General features: G+C 33.9%; 2 protein-coding genes across 2 annotated transcripts; both read left to right on the plus strand.

The window, feature by feature from the left end:
* Nucleotides 1-6,087: 6,087 nt before the first annotated feature.
* Nucleotides 6,088-6,429, plus strand: LOC140446693 (uncharacterized). Its single transcript, XM_072539289.1, has one exon. The coding sequence runs from the start codon at nucleotides 6,088-6,090 to the stop codon at nucleotides 6,427-6,429; it is 342 nt and encodes a 113-aa protein (XP_072395390.1).
* Nucleotides 6,430-13,768: 7,339 nt separating this feature from the next.
* On the plus strand, nucleotides 13,769-17,125 carry LOC140446694 (uncharacterized). Its single transcript, XM_072539291.1, has 2 exons — nucleotides 13,769-14,854; nucleotides 17,066-17,125. The coding sequence occupies exons 1-2, from the start codon at nucleotides 13,769-13,771 to the stop codon at nucleotides 17,123-17,125; spliced, it is 1,146 nt and encodes a 381-aa protein (XP_072395392.1).
* Nucleotides 17,126-17,462: the final 337 nt, after the last annotated feature.

Below are 17,462 nucleotides of genomic sequence, written 5' to 3' on the forward strand. Positions count from 1 at the left end.
ACAAACATCATCATCATCATTGGTGCTACAGCCCTATAAAAGAGCCTCGACCTTCCCAAGTCTATTACGCCAGTCAGTTTTATCCATTGCCAACTGTTGCCAGTTTGCTGCGCCTATTTGTCTACCATCCTCATCTACACCATCCCTCCATCTGAGTTTTGGTCTACCCCTTTTTCTACTTCCCACAGGTTGTGACATAAGGATTCTTCTAGGAGGGTTGTTCTGCTGTGATCTTGCCAGATGTCCTGCCCATCTTAGTCTTCCTATTTTTATAAAGGATACTACGTCTTTACCACCAAATATATGTTTATATCTGTGATATATCTCGTAGTTGTACCTCCTTCTCCAAACACCATTTTCACAGATACCACCAAATATTCTTCTCAGGATCCTTCGTTCAAATATAAGCAGGAGATTTTCATCTGCCTTGGAAATGGTCAAACACAAAAGGACAAACACTTTAAAATTTTTAAGGGAGAGAATCTCTTTTGTTGTCGTCTTTTCGGGGATAAATAAGGGCCTAAAACCCTTAAAACCCACAAAAAACGCTGTGTTTAATATTACCTTGTCTTTAAAAAGACAAGGTATTATGTATATAACCACTACTAGGGTTAAAATAACACAATACGTACAGTAGAACGAGACTCAGCCACAGAGTCTAAGAAAACAGTAAGCAGAGCCCCTAGAGCGCTATGGAGACCCCAAGAAGGACTGACCTGGCTGGCTTGAAAATCACCAATATTTATAAGTGTTTAACTATTTATATGGTATTTTCAAGTTACCCAGCCAATAAGAAAATTCGAGGCGAGGCGATGCGCATCGAAGTGCGTACAAGTTCTCAGACCATGGCACTCGATGACATTGTAAGCAAAACTGTATTGTGCTTTTTACTATTAATTATTTTAAATACTTTTGTACCAAAACTTTCTTCCATTATTAAATCAAAAATAATCAGTTCTAGGATAATGTAATGTACAGTTCTGAGACACTTCAACAATTCAAAGATAGATAAGTAACAGTATTGTTAATTAAAAAACATAAAGCACTTCTTCTTCTTAACATGCCATACACCAAAGTGCGTAGGCGACTATCTCATTACTAGAATTCTGTTCTTGGCGGCGTGACACAGTTCGCCTGTATTGTGTATTCCTGTCCATTCTTTAATATTCCTTAACCAGGATAATTGTTTGCGGCCGGCTCCTCTCCTACCTTCGATCTTCCCTTGTGGGATTAACTGTGGTATTTCATATTTTGCTCCTCTCAATATGTGCCCAAGGTAACCAATCTTGCGTTTTTTAATTAACTCAAAGAGTTCTCTTTCCACGCCGGCTCTCTTAAGGACGTCATCGTTTCGAACTCTATCCACCCAAGGTATGAGCATCATTCTTCTCAATGACCACATTTCAAATGCTTCAAGTTTGTTGATAGATGTTTTTTTCAAAGTCCACGTTTCCATGCCATAAAGCAAGATGGACCATATGTAGCACTTGACCATTCTGTAGCGTATTTCGAAATTTAGGTTTTGATTACATAGGAGCGGTCTGAATTCACAAAAGCTTGTCTTGCCATTTGTATTCGGGTTTTTATCTCTTGTTGTGGATCCGATTGGTCATTGATTGTGGTGCCAAGGTATTTAAAAGTTTTCACGCGTTTTATACGATCGTCACCTATGCATATTATCGGGTTTTCTGGAGGGCTTCTGCTAATGACCATATATTTCGTTTTCAAAATGTTGATTTTGAGGCCATATTTTTTACCTATGCTATTCACCCTATCAAGTAATAACTGCTGATCTTTCAAATTATCAGTTATAATCACTGTGTCGTCCGCATAGGGTAGGTTGCTAATTGGTATGCCGTTCACCTTAATGCCTAATTCCGTGTCTTCTAATGCTTCCGCAAATATATTTTCAACATATAAATTAAAAAGCATCGGAGAGAGTATGCAGCCTTGGCGGACACCTTTCCGGATTTTAAATTCTTCCGTATATTGGTCTTGATCAATCCTCACCTTTGCCATTTGGTTCCAGTATAGATTCTGAATAATTCTGATCTTCTTCTGGTCAATGTTGGCCCTATGTAGTAGTTCCATCATGATATCATGTTTAACATTGTCAAATGCCTTCTTATAGTCGATGAAGGTGAGGTAGACATCTTTTCGTTGATCTAAACAGTTTTGTATTAAGGTGTTCAAACATAAAATTGCCTCTCTTGTTCCTAGTCCTCCCTTAAAACCGAATTGTGTTGACCCGCTAAGTTCTTCTAGTATCTTGTACATTCTTGAGTGTAATATCCTAAGGAAGAGTTTCAGCAAGTGACTCATTAAACTGATTAAGCGGTGTTTATTGCATTTTGTGACATTACCTGTTTTTGGGATCATCACAAAGGATGACTGCAGCCATTCTCGCGGAATGTAATCAGTATCATAAATTCTATTGAACAGCTTTACCAAGATTTCGATATTCTCCTCGTCTAGTAGTTTTATTGCTTCTATATTAATTTCATCTGGACCTGTTGCTTTATGCATCTTTGTGGTTCTAACTGCATATTCTATTTCATTTCGCATTACTGATGGCCCTGATAAGTTTTTGGAAGGAAGTTTGCGCGTTGGTTGTGTTGGTCTTTCGTCATTAAAAAGTCTTTCTGCGTATTCTTTCCACGCCATTGCTATCTCCTCTTCTGACTCTATGTTTTCGTTTCTGTCGTTGCATATTTTTGTTCTGTGGTGGCTTTTGTGTATATTCAATATTTCTTTGATCTTCTTATGTAGTCCAAAACTATCTCCTTTTTCCTGCAATTGTTCTATTTCGTTGCACCTTTCCACCATCCAACGTTCTTTTGCTTTCATAATTTTCTGGCGAATTTCTTTGTGTATCTGTTTGTATTTGTGTTGGTTGCGTTATTGTTTATGTTGCCTTCGCTTTTCCATTAGATCCATAATTTCGTCCGTCATTCATTCGTTATGCTTTCTCTTTCTGATCTGTGTTTTAACCTCCCTGTTTACTGCCAGAATCGTTTCTTTAATATCATTGACCATCTCTTCGATATCATCATTTTGTTCCATTTGATTTGCATAACTCTTTACAGATTTTCGTTCTCTTGTATTTATAGGCTGTTGGTGTTTGTATTTGTTCTCTTAATTTTTATTGTTCTTAAATTGCTCTATATAAAATATTCCTTTATATTGTGTTTAACTTCGTTAAGTTTATTGTAATATTCTTTATAACAATATTATAAAGAAATATTAAAATTCCAAATGCTCCATATTAATTATTTTATAAATTTAAGCAATACAAAGAATGTTCTTAGAAGCAAATATAACTTTCCAAATTTTTATTTTTAACTCATAAAAGTTTATATCGCCCAAATATAATTCTTTATTACTTCAAAATTCTTGACGTTTACTAAATATAAAAAATAATTAAAAACGTACTCGCAAGGTTTCCCAACAAGTTGAAGAGTGATTTCATTAGCGTTTTAATTACGTTCACAAGGGCTCTAAAGGAAGTTTCATTTCCTGAAAAGAGATTTATTGGGCGCTCAATTTCCACTTCAAAATTTTGAACTAAATTCATATATGCTGGTGTGTGAGCTTAATATTTTTATTGTTTACTGACCACAATAAAACATAAAAAGACATTTTCTTATGACGTCATTACAGCTAAAATTAAGACCATATACCGAAAAATAAAGGAGATAGAAAAAAAGTAGTTAAGATGTCATGACTTTTTTTTTCTTTAAAGTAACGATTGCCCAATCAAATTATTAATAGCTCACCACATTAGTGAGACAGGGCGATTATTGAAAAATGTTGAAAATGACAGGATTATACATCTTCTTTATTAAGAAAAAATTTGAAAAGCTTTATTGGAATCTTTGATCGATATATTATGAAAGAGTTCAGAGGTACACGAGAAATTTTTTTAAAGGAACTTACTAAGGAAATATAATACCAACAATGTTTTTTTATATGATACACCCTATATATTTTGACATTTTTCGTTTACATTTTTAATTCTCTTTCACATAATAAGACATGTTATATATCTATTTTCAGTTTTTAAAGCAATCTACTATGCAAATAAAATGTTCATAGTTGACGTCACCTTATAGGCACGTCAATGATAACACGTAGACAAAAAGCAAGGTCCAGAAAATGTAAAAAAAACATATTTTAAATTTTCTCTTTAAGTCTAAAAAAATTATCGAATATTATTAAATTTGAACTTTTCTGTTCAAATTTCACAACAAAAACGAAATACAAACAAAACAAAGTTTTGTTCTATATATACGAAAATTGTGTAGCTCGCGTTAAAGGAAAAGTTTGCCTAGTAGAAACTGTCTAAATTTGTGTCCGTGAACTGAGTTGAAATCATTTTAATTTAAAGTTTAAAAACATCTGCCTTCTGTTTAAAATTTTGAGAATAAGTACGTATTAAAAATATGAATAAGTTTTAATGTTCTAAAATACCTTAAGTATTTAAGTGACAAATAATTAATATACATGATGTGATGCAGTTTCTGGCAAAAAGTTTTTTGCACTAACTCAATTTGGTACCAAATTTTTCTTTTTTATTATTTACAAACTCGCATCAGCCTGTATGGCTATTAGCAAAAAGAGAAAAAATATTAACAGCCGTAGCATGGTACAACAATCAAATTTTTTATAAAAGAAAATTTCAAGATAATAATTTTAAGAATAGTTTCTTCAAATTCTAATCAAAAACTCATATTACCGTCAATCCAAAAATTTGATTTTCAACCACCAAAAACTAACTTCTCACTTTATAATATGAACCCTCTACTGCACTGGTCTACAGACTCAACTACAATAGTGTGAGTAGTAATGGAGTGTTTTGATGGTGGTGTTGCCAACCCGAGTCCTTACATTTACCCACAATATCCATGTCTGAAACTGCCCCCTGTCTGAAGGAGCCCCCTTCTACCCTACACATAAACGCTAAAGAAGGTTATTTTTTATTTTCAGTTGAATTTTAATTTTAAAAAATGCCACCAATTAGACATAGTAAGTTAGGTATTATAATTTACAATGCTTCAGTTTAAAAAAAATATACTAGCAAGTCAGACTGACTAGCAACGCTAGACGCAAAATTAAGATGTAACGAAATCGATCGTAGAAATTTCGCGTTTAATCCCCATCGAGCAGCATTCAATTATAATTCAGTCGATTGCAGTTTACAGCAAATCGTTAATATTGGACAAATTAACGTGGTGTGTTCACATATCATGGCAATTAAGTTTAAAGGTTAACCTTGGATTGTGTTATTCCAGTGGCCAAGTCAAATTGACGCCAAATATTGGTTTCCAGAAAAAAGAACAACTTCTATTTATTTTTGACTCATATAGTTAGGACAGGACAACGTCTGTAAAGTCAGCTGGTAGATAGTAAATTACAATATAAGACGGTTTTTTACCGATATTGATTAGATTACGAATGGTTACCATGAATGATTTATCACTCATTGATAAATAAAATTATTTTAATATATTCACCTACTGGTATTACAAACGAACATCACTTAACTTTCTATAAGTAAACTGCACAACATTTTAAGACGTAACAACTATTTTATTTCTTTCTTTTTAACTTTAATTAGAAAAACTTGAATTTCATATGTTCGTCTAAATTTGACGAAGGTTGGAAAGCGACTCTAAATGAAATATTGTAAATAAACCGTCGAAATATTCCATAAATAAACTGTTTTAAAATTATATTTCAAGATTTGTCAATCGATCCAAACCTTCCGAAGTACTAATTTTTATTTCTTTGTCTTAGGTAAGTACGATTCCGAATGTAATTGTAAGTATACTATTATATATTTATTTCTGTTATAATAATATTATACGCTACCGACTATAACAGTGTTTTTGCAGTCTCTTAATTAATTTGAATTGTAATGTATAAGCAAGGTTAAATACACAAATTAAAAGAGCATGTAGGGATGATAAGAATAAACATATAAATGAAGAATGCGAAGAACTAGAGAGACATGCAAACCGGTATGAATCCTACGACCTATATAATAAAGTTCGATCTAGGGAATTTAAACCAATCACACAAACAATAATGGATCAAAACAATTATATTATAAGTGACGAGAAAGGGACTGCTAAGGTATGGAGAAAATATTGTCAAAGTCTATATACAGATGATCCCCAGAATGCAATTCACGACAAGTTCACTGCAGAGAGAGAACCAAACATTCAAAAGCCAGAGGTAGAAAAAGCAATCAAAAATAAAAAATCTGCTGACGCAGACCAGATCACCTCAGAAGTTTTAAAAGAGACTGAAGATGTTGGAGTAAATGTTGTGCATATGATCTGGTCCAACGACTGGAGAACATCCACTTTCATCCCTATATTCAAAAAAGGAACTAAAGTACTAAAACTTCTAGTACTAAAAATTTAAATTTATTTTTTTTAATTTCAGGACATTTTCGGTAATGTATCAAATTTGATACAAAGTGCATTTGGGTAAAATTATATATAGGAAATAAAGTACCTTGATAGTATAACATTTTTATTGTAGAAATTGAAAGAAACAGTTTGAATTCTTATTAAAACATAAGTGCAAACCACATTTGTTACATTTACCATAGGTTAATTTTTTACATTTTGGCTTTTTGCATCGGGTTCGATCGCTAGAGTAGGTTGGCCAATGTTCTACAGCATCTGTTCGAATATCTTTTGGACGAATATAGCTTGTTGCTATTGTATATCCTTTTCAATAGAACTTGTAGATGGAATTTACACAGCTCATCTTCAAATACCACTGGAATATTTGATATGTTTATATTTTCTAAATTTACATCATTATTTAACATCACAATCATCTTCAATATCATTCCAATTGTCGACTATAACTGGCAATTTTTTATCTGATAAAGACCTCTTCATATACCAGCTAGACATCTAAAATAATATCCAAATTACATTATGTATTATAAATGATACAATCAAATGTTTTACTATACCTTTAAAAATAATAGTAGATGCTGAATAAAACTAATACTGGATGACTTGTGGATGTGTAATAAACAGAAAACGCAATTTTGCATATTCAATTTTTATTAATAACTAACTACAAAAAAATTTTAAACTCAGCCTTATCGCCAACACGACGGTTAAAAGTGATAACTGACTAATTCGCGCGTTGTATAAAATATTAGACGACGTTGCCAGGTTCCAAAATGTGCGTATATAATAGAGTGGTATATATCGAATATGTTACATAGTGCTGTTTGGACTTAATATTACATGTAAATTCTCGGTATGTTTCATATATGATACATTGAGCAGTGTAGGGTTTTTCTTCTTCTTGATGTGCCTATCCGTTACGAATGTTAGCGATGATCATGGCAATCTTTAGCTTATCTGCAGCAGCGCGGGACAGCTGCACAGATGTTGTATTGAACCAGATTCTAAGGTTCTTTAACCCAGATGTTCTTCTTCTTCCTGGACCTCGTTTTCCAAATATTTTTCCTTGCCGGATGGCTTGAAGGAGAGCATATCTGGATTTATTTCGCATAATATGTCCGAAGAATTGTAACTTTCGAGATTTGATAATGGTCAGTATCTCTCGGTTCTTATTCATTCTTCTGAGGACCTCCTCATTTGTGACCCGGTCAGTAAACGGGATCTTTAGCATTCTCCGATATAGTCACATCTCAAATGTTTCCAGTTTTCTGCACATATCTTCGTTCAAGGTCCATGATTAAACACCATAAAAAGGGACAGAGAAGACGTGGCATCGCAGTCTTCTTACTTTTGTATCAAGAGAGAGGTTGGGACTCTTGAAGAAGGCCCCCATCCGATTGAAGGGGGATCTAGCACCTGGTTGTTGGTCCATTCTTCATTTATTATAGTGCCGAGGTAGCTGTAGAGCATCAGTCTTTTTACAGGAGAATGGTTGGCGTTGAGTAGACCTTCTGATATCCTTTTCTTGCTAATTATCATAAGCTTAGTCTTCTTAATGTTTATGTTGCGTCCATATTGTTGACTGTAATGCGTGATTTTGTTCATAAGAACTTGTAGGTCTTCTAAGTTGTCCGCAAATACTATGGTGTCATCTGCATATCTGATGTTGTTTAGCCGTAACCATTTAGTAGAATACCTTTTTGAGTTTCGTTCAAAGCTGATAAATATTTTTTTAGTACAGATTGAAGATTAGAGGAAACAAAATACAGCCTTGTCTCACTCCACGCATGATTTTTACATAGTCAGTGTGTTCACCTTCAACTATAAGATTTGCTGTCTGATTCCAGTAAAGATTTCTAATTATTTTCAGATCTTGGTTGTTAATTCCTGTTTCTTTTAGTATTTGCATCATCTTGGCGTGCTGTACTCGATCAAACGCTTTCTCGTAATCAACCAGACATGCGTATACGTCGCAGTTGACGTCACTGCATCTGTGGAATAAGACTTGTACTGAGAACAAAGCGTCTCTAGTACCAACAGCATTTATGAACCCGAAGTGGTTGGGAAAAAATTTTACTTTCACACAGCTTGTATATTCTCTTATGAATTATCTGTAGGAACAATTTTAGGAGATGACTCAGAGGCTATTAGTACGGTAATCTTCGCATTTTTTTTTTTTGTAAAAGTGTTGGGTTAATATCCAAGAATACAAAGAATGGCATGGGCCGTTTCTTTCTGATGTAAGTTCCTCTCGAGACTCAACAATAAATTGTGCAGGACTGCTTCAACTGACTTATCTCCTTAATAAGGTTATTATAGCGTGGATACAAATTTATGTAAGATTTTTATTCTTGAGATAGACACCCAAAATTTTTTTCGTTTTTTTTTTTAAATGAGCTACTTCAGCTTAATAGTCTAATTATTTTTTTAAAGTGCTGGTTTCTTCTCAGATTTTACGCAGCCTTGTCTGGTTGGATTTTTATAGGTCTTTTAGTCTTGAGAGTACAAAAATTATCATCTTAGGTGACCCAGTCAATACTGGTTGGGATATAATCTAAATGCACAACATTATTGTATGTCAACCTCTCCGACCCTGTGAAGTATGCATCTTAAATAATATTCAATATGCTCCTTTTCAGTGACAGTGTACGTCTCATTAGGTAATTTAACTCGTGTGGTTCCGTAGATTTAAAAGATTCTATGTGTTATTTAATTTATTTCGATCCATTTTAATTTTTCCTGCCTTTCCTTGTTTATTCCTGTTGACCGTCACTTTTGAATTTGTTTTAGTAAGGGCATCTCTAATATCTCTGTCATTTTTCGTTTTATATCCCAGCGTTCTTATAAAAAATATTTTGCAGACACTTTGTTTACATCCGTCATTGTCTTTAAGAAAATATAAAAAACTTTTCGACCTTCTAGACACAACACTAGCTGTGGTTTTCCGTTTGGTTACTTGTTCAGATGCGTTATAAAAAATAAAATGTTTCTGTCTGTCTTTTTGCAATTTCCAAAAATTCTCCATTTATTTCTGTTCGTCTGGCTCTCTTTAAATTTCTTTAGTTTACGGATTTCCTCTGATTTAGTTAAATTGTCTTTTTTCGCCCTTTCAACAGATACATATATTATATCTACCAATATTTCTTGAATTAAAGGGAGACAGTCTTCCTTACCTTCTTCTTCACCTTTGGAATCACGTTCTTCACGAACATTTGCAGCTCTCAAAGTTATGTCACTAATAATCTTCACTCTATTTAAACTTTTTCTGTTGAATTTCGGTTCCTCAATTTTTTCCGTCTCTTAATCTGACAAGATAAAATCGGGGTCATTATCATGCTTTAGTTTAGGTTTCTTCACGACACGTCGTCGTAAACTATGTATTTTTTCCCTTTATTGGTTATTTAAAATATGCAACATTTTAAATACTTTGCTATCTCTGTCCATTGTTACTGATTTAGTTAATAAACTTTAATGTAAACACACTTAAAAACACTATAACAATAAGATTAATACTAGTAAATAACTGAAAATCAGGTACGCTGAATAACGCTTACAACCGTTTAATTTTTAGGATAAGAAACTAAAAAAGCGGGAACACTATGAATGATTAGGTTAGATCTTCCTGTTGTTAGAATATTTTGTAGAAACTATACAATTGTTAAGCAAATTTGTCGTAACTACAAATCGTCTTGTGAAGATACGACTAAAAATGTTAACAAATGGAGATTTGACAAATTGGCTTAACATAAACTGTAAAAATGCAGATCCGACAAAAGTGGAATAACTTATTTTTAAACAGCAGATAAGACTTTCATTCTTAACATATAAGGAAATTATTTGGCTATCAATGTGTTGGCGTTATAACATCAAAAAACTCAAAATTGCAGATACGACTTCTATTCTTAACAGGGCAGTATGATAGTCTTATTTTTTATTTATAATACACCATATATAGATAAATTTACTTTACCAAATTTTTCTTTCAAATGTTCGTTTAATTAGAGACAATATTATTGTATATTAATTAATGTTATTAATTAATGTACATTATAAAAAGCTAATCTACGTTTTTGCTTCCAAATGTCAGCTCTGGACTAATTAAATATTTGTATACAAAAAATAATAGTGTAAAATACTGAACCCATAAAAAACTAATATTGGCAGGAAAATCAGGATTAGGGTCTAACAAGATTACCAAAATCTAAATTATCCGATAATAGACCACCAACTCTATGTATTATATCTTGCGCAGGCAAATTTAATTGATACTCTGTTTTGTCACCCCTAGATATTTGCTGTGCGGCGAAAGTGAAAACTAGGCCGTTATATTCGTGCCAGTCGTAAATTATGGTAAATTACGGGTCGTGTAGAGCTAAACTGGGATATATTCACTAAAAAGTTTAATCTATAAATTTTAATTATTTTATTGAAAGGAAATTTTTCCTACTCTATTTAATATTTGATTTAACTTCTTATTGGTTTTATAAAATATATTGCCGCCTACAGTATACGTCTAAAAATTAATACAAATCTACACTCAGCTAGCGGTTTATTCCCAAAACTGACAAAAAAAAGACGCTAGTTTTAATTTTTTATAGAAACATTCTAAAATAAATTAAACTATAATGTAAGTATTTCATAATAATCATAAAACCATTGCAACATTAAGGGAAATTAGGATATATGTAACATTACTGTGGGATATAATGTTATAACAGGTAGTCTGAAGCTGTCAAATTGAAGTCTCATCTTGTTTCTTGTGGATTCTGGTCATAAAAAGTCTGATAAATAGACTGAGCAACGAAATAAAACATGTCCCGGGCTATTGTTATCATGCCTGATTATAACAATATATAATGATATATAAAACTTATAAAATATATTCCTGTTCTAGCACTCGAACGAGTAAGACGTGTGCCAAGTACAATTAAAATCCAGTTTGCCTTATCGGTAGTAATTAGTGTTTAATTTAGATTTAATAGTGTAATTTCGAAAAGTGATTTCTGGACAAGTTTTGTACGTATTGCTTTTGTTATATTATTAAATCATATAAATTATATTTTAATTTATACAAAGTGCATACCAGAGACTGGTTTTACCAGTCTGCTGGTTTTTGCTGGCCATCCAATTCAATGGATTTTAATACAAATTTGGATAGCAAAATTAGTTAAAGAAGAGAAATAAAACGAGGTTACTGTCTGTATTTACATGAACAGTACAAATATAAACAATACTCCTACAGTTTCTACCTTAACAATGGCCCTTCAAACTGCTACAAACAACATTCCAGCAACTACACCTCTTTCATACGTAACCGCTGCAAAATCTACACCGAAACCATCTTTTCCAAAAAAAGAACAGGCGATAGTTCTTCACGCAGAAGAAAACCTTAAACTTCTAGACTACGTTAAAGCCATTGGTGACATCATCGGACCAAAAAATATTTCCTTTGCATCCAGAATATCTAACAATAGGATCTGCATATATCTAGTGAACTCAAATCTCGTTGATCAACTTCTGAAATCCCATCCAACCGTTCAAATCGGACGCCTTTCTTTAAGTATTCGTAAACTTGTCTCCCCAACAAAAAGAATATTAATTTCGAACATCTCTCCTTACATTCCCCATGAACTGGCCGAAAATGCAGTGAAAAGTCTTGGTTTCCAAATAGCCTCCCCCGTGTCCTTTCTTAAAGCGGGCATTCCAGGTGATGAATACTCCCACATACTTAGCTTCCGCCGTCAAGTATATATTTTTCCTCCCTCTGATAATTTTGAGCTTCACACCTCCTTGTTAATTCCTTTTGAAGGCAATGATAATAGAATTTTTCTGTCTACGGACAAAATGGAATGTTTCTTATGCAAACAATCGGGACATGTTGCTTCTAATTGTCCCAATACTTCATCTGACAACTTATCATCTGAAAATCCTACTGTTTCCCATGTCCTCCCAAATCCCCCCACCGAATCAACGTCACAGCAACAGAATACACAATTTCCATCTCATTCTGAATCATATCCCTTCCAAACAAATCTATTTTATTTGTCTTCTTCCCCAGAGAATTACGAAAATGATACAATATCTGAAAAGTCAGATAAACTATGTTTGAGTTCTCATCTTTCACAGAAAAGGCCACGCTCACCTGTATCATCTATAAGCGATAAGACCCTTCAATCTGGGGAAAACCCTGCAACAGAACAAACTATGTTTCCTCCCAAACAAACAGTTCCTAGTTCTTCTAGCACCTCCAACACAAAAAAGAAACGAAAACGTAGTTCTTCTCTCGACCCCAGTCTATCCACTGACTCCAAGCAAGCAATACACGAAGCCTATAAACAAAACCCAGAAGCTTTTGCAGTTCCTCCTGATAATATAATTGCCTTTATCGAGAACGCTTACGGCAGCTGTGACCCTGTCTCAGAAGCATTTAAATTCACAACAGATATTAAATCACTCATTTTAACTTTGCAATCAATAAACCCTAATTTTAAAGATAGGTCTACAAAAATCAGAATTACACGCTTAATTAAAAAAATTAAAACTAAAATACATTCTGCAACAGATGATTCTGAAAGTATAAACAGTCTTGATAATTCCCAGGATGCTTGTGATAAAGAATACCTGTCTGATAGTTCACAAACCTCGCAAACATCCAAACATTCTACATATTAATTTCAATCTTCACACTGATACAATGGAATTGTGACGGATTTTATCCCCGTCGTCCACGCCTTGAACAGCTCATATCTGAGTCTTCTCCTGACTTTCTATGCCTACAAGAAACAAACTTCACTGATAAATATTCCGGACAACTTAAAAATTTTACAGGTTACCACTATATTCGAACTACCCAACTTCGTGCCAGTGGCGGAGCATCAATTTTTGTTTCCACTGATATTTTCCATAAAGAATTTCCGCTAAACACAAACCTCGAAGCTATAGCCGTTACAGCTTAATGTCCCTACAAAATTACAATTTGTTGCATATACATCCCTCCAAACTACTGTTTAATAAGTTCCGATCTTGAAGATTTAACTTCTCAGCTTCCTACACCTTTTATCTTAGTAGGTGACTTTAATGCACATAATACTATGTGGGGATCCGAAAACACATTTGGAAGAGGTAAAACAATCGAAAATTTCCTAAATAACGTAAATATAAACTTACTAAATTCAGGAAGTAGTACATACTTTCACATCCAATCAGGTAGTTTCTCTTCCATAGATTTATCTTTCTGTAATCCCGGAATATTTCCTTTACTTTCATGGTACACATTAAACAGTCTCTATGATAGTAATCATTTTCCTATTCTTATCTCTGACCAGTCAAAAATGCCTTCGAGAATTATAACAAAATGGAAAATCACTCAAGCAAACTGGGATCTTTTCAGAACCACTGTTAAGGGAAAAACCGACGAATTACTTTTTAACAATGATATAGATACAGATGTAAAACTATTAAATAATTGTTTAACTGAATCTGCTGAGGAATGTATTGGTAAATGCGCGATTGATCCTTCCAAGAAACCTGTTCCGTGGTGGAATGAGTCGTGCAAAATAGCTGTCAAACAATGCAAAAAAGCATTAAATAAATTCCGGAAGACCCGTACCACCACGGATTTAATAAATTTTAAAAAACTTAGGGCCAATTCTAGGCGTATTTTAAAAGAAAGTAAGAAATCCTCATGGAATCAATACGTTAGTTCAATCACAAAAGATACTTCTCCCGCGCAAATGTGGTCAAAGATAAGACGTATGAAAGGTCATAATACATCCAGCAAAATAGCCGCCATCTCCCTGCAGGATCATACAGTTACCGATGATCAACATATTGCAGATATCTTTGCCTCTCACTTTTCAGATAAGTCAAATATTCCGAATCTTTCCAATAACTCAGATACCAACATTTCCAGCCCCAAAATATTTTCTAACACCAGCTCTATGAATCTTCCTTTTAATCTCCTAGAATTAAACGAAGCCATATCTTCATTGAAAAACTCAGCAGCCGGTCCTGACGATATCCCATCAATATTTTTAAAAAATCTCCATCCAGACACACATCTTAAACTGTTAGAGTTGTATAATAAGATCTGGTCTCAAAACCAGTTCCCAACGTTATGGCGACAAGCGACTACAATTCCTATTAAAAAGAATGACTCATCTCCAAATCTTCTAAAATCATATAGACCAATTTCTCTCACTTGTTCACTATGTAAACTGTTAGAAAAGATGGTCAATAAACGCTTACTATGGTATCTAGAAAGAAATAATATCCTTGACCCATTCCAAACAGGTTTCAGATCAAATCGAAGTACAATGGATAACCTGGTCACACTACATACTGACATTGTTAATGCATTTTCGAATAGAAGCGAAGTCATAGCAGTAACTTTAGATATCCAAAGTGCCTTCGACACTGTACAAAGACCTCTAATTCTAAGAAAATTAACGGAATATAATTTAACTGGTAACATTTATTTATTTTTAAAAAATTTTTTAACAAGTCGATATTTTAGAGTATTAACAAATGGAAAAATATCAAAACCACACGCTTTGGACAACGGTTTGCCTCAGGGCTCAGTCTTAAGCACTACCTTATTTTTACTTAGCATGAATGACTTTTCCTCATATATAGAACCACCAGTCAGGTACTCGATATATGCTGATGATATTATATTATACTGCCGAGGCAGAGTCACAGCTACCACCAGCACTTTGCTACAAAACACAATAAACAAAATAGGCACCTGGTCTACGCGTGCTGGATTTGTGTTTTCAGCTCCTAAATCCAAAGTAATTCACTTTACCAAAAGGCATAGACCTAATCCACCCTCTATAACTCTAAACGGACTTCGTTTACAAACAGTTAATTATTTGACACTTCTTGGTATCACCTTTGATAAAAAGCTTATCTGGAGACAGCATATTCAGAAACTTAAAGGAAACTGTACCCAAAGAATCAATTTACTTAAATCTCTTGCTAGCTTTTCTTGGGGAGCTGACGAAGAATCTCTTCTTAAAATATATAGAGCGTTAATTCGCTCTAAGCTAGATTATGGCAGTATTCTTTATATGACATCTAGTAGCTCCCTACTAAAGTCTCTAAACACGATTCAAAATACATCCCTACGACTATGCCTCGGTGTTTTCAAATCAAGCCCCGCCGAAAGTCTGTGCGTTGAATCTTCAGAGCCACCACTCCATCTAAGAAGGCAGCAGCTTCTACTTTCATACTTTGTAAGAATATCAGCAAACCCAAGTAACCCGGTAATAAATCTAATCAATCCCATAGAACCTCCCCCAGTAAACGCTTCCAATCAGTCTCTCACATTACCACAAATATTATCTCCTTTATTAGATTCCATCAACCTCTCCAATACTACTTCTATTTATACCTCCAAGACAGCTCCATGGATGCACAATCTTCCAATATTCAATACTGATTTATGCAGATTCGACAAAACAGAAACCCCAAGCTTAATCCTTAGAAAATCCTTCCAAAACATCCTTAACTTAACACAATTTGATGAAATTTTATACACCGATGCATCCAAGAATGAAGACTGTTGTGGCTCTGCTGTGTCCACACTGACGACGACAATAAGCTCTGTGCGATTGCCTAAAAGTTGTAGTATCTATACCGCAGAATTATATGGAATACTTCAAGCATTAAAGACTTCCATCCGTCCTACTTCAAATGAAAGCATAAAAATCGCCATTTGCACTGATTCTCTTTCCTCGATTTATTCAATAAGATGCATTTTCTCGAAAAACCCACTAGTCCAGGAAATCCACACTATCTGTAACCAACTATATTCTGCTAACATAAAAGTCGTAATGATCTGGACTCCATCTCACGTTGGTATATTGGGAAACGAAAAAGCAGACCAAGCCGCTAAAGCAGCATGTTCTTCTGACATAGCCTTCCAAGAGGTCCAAATCCATACGGATCTTAAAATAGTGGTAAAACAAAAAATCCTCAGCTCATGGGCGGACCTGTGGAGTAAAACAAAAACTAAGCTGCATGAAGTTCAGCCCAACTTATCTCGCGTCAATATCTCCTCTATGAACAGGAACGAAAAATCAGTTATTCACCGACTACGAATAGGGCATACACGTCTCACACATGGATACCTTATGGCATCAGAAAACCCTCCAGTATGCCACTACTGTAATAACGTCCTTTCCATCAAACACGTGATAGTGGACTGCTGCCAGTATGACTCTTCCAGAAACAAGCACAGCCTAAAAGGAAATCTAAAAGACATTCTCAGTGTTCCAAACCGTTTTGACAGTGTTCTTAGATTTTTAAAAGAAACAAGTTTATTTCAGCTAATATAAACAGTGCATAGTGATAAACTTTATTGTTCTAACCTTTCTATAAAAAAAAAAAAAATGTTCATATTAAATTCTTGTACCTATACCTATATAAAATATGTATAATGTTGTAAACTACTGTACCCGTGTCAATGACCATAAGCTGTCGAGACACGTTAATTTTAAATAAAAAAAAAAAAAAAAAAAAAAACTTATAAAGAAACGAAACACATAAAACCAGGCTACTGAAATGTAGTAAACTTCTTTATTGAGATAACTAATCGTTACACTAAAGAGTTTTTCGTTCGAAAGGAATTACTGAGAAGTCCAGAGTTACACGATAGAAACCTGCTACATTCGAAGAAATGTTGACTTTCTTAATACTAGTGTTGCACACAGGAACTATAAAGTTGAGAAGATTACAAGATTACTAGAAAGGTCCCTATCTGTTAAATATAAAATGCTTTGGTAAGCACATGAGTCGTGACAGATGTCTATTAATTATGAATGTCTACATTTTACCAATAATGACCAACAAAATTCTACAGATCGTCTGATGAAAATTAAACCAATCATCAATTTTTTCAACAGAAAGATAGGAGCCATTTATTACCCAGGAAAAAATTTGTCTCTGGATTAGTCAATGGTACTATGGCGTGGGCGACTGATTTTTTCCAGTACATCAAAAACAATCGCCATAAACGGAATA

Source organism: Diabrotica undecimpunctata, chromosome 7 (genome assembly GCF_040954645.1).
Source record: "Diabrotica undecimpunctata isolate CICGRU chromosome 7, icDiaUnde3, whole genome shotgun sequence".
Classification (NCBI taxonomy): Eukaryota; Metazoa; Arthropoda; class Insecta; order Coleoptera; family Chrysomelidae; genus Diabrotica; species Diabrotica undecimpunctata.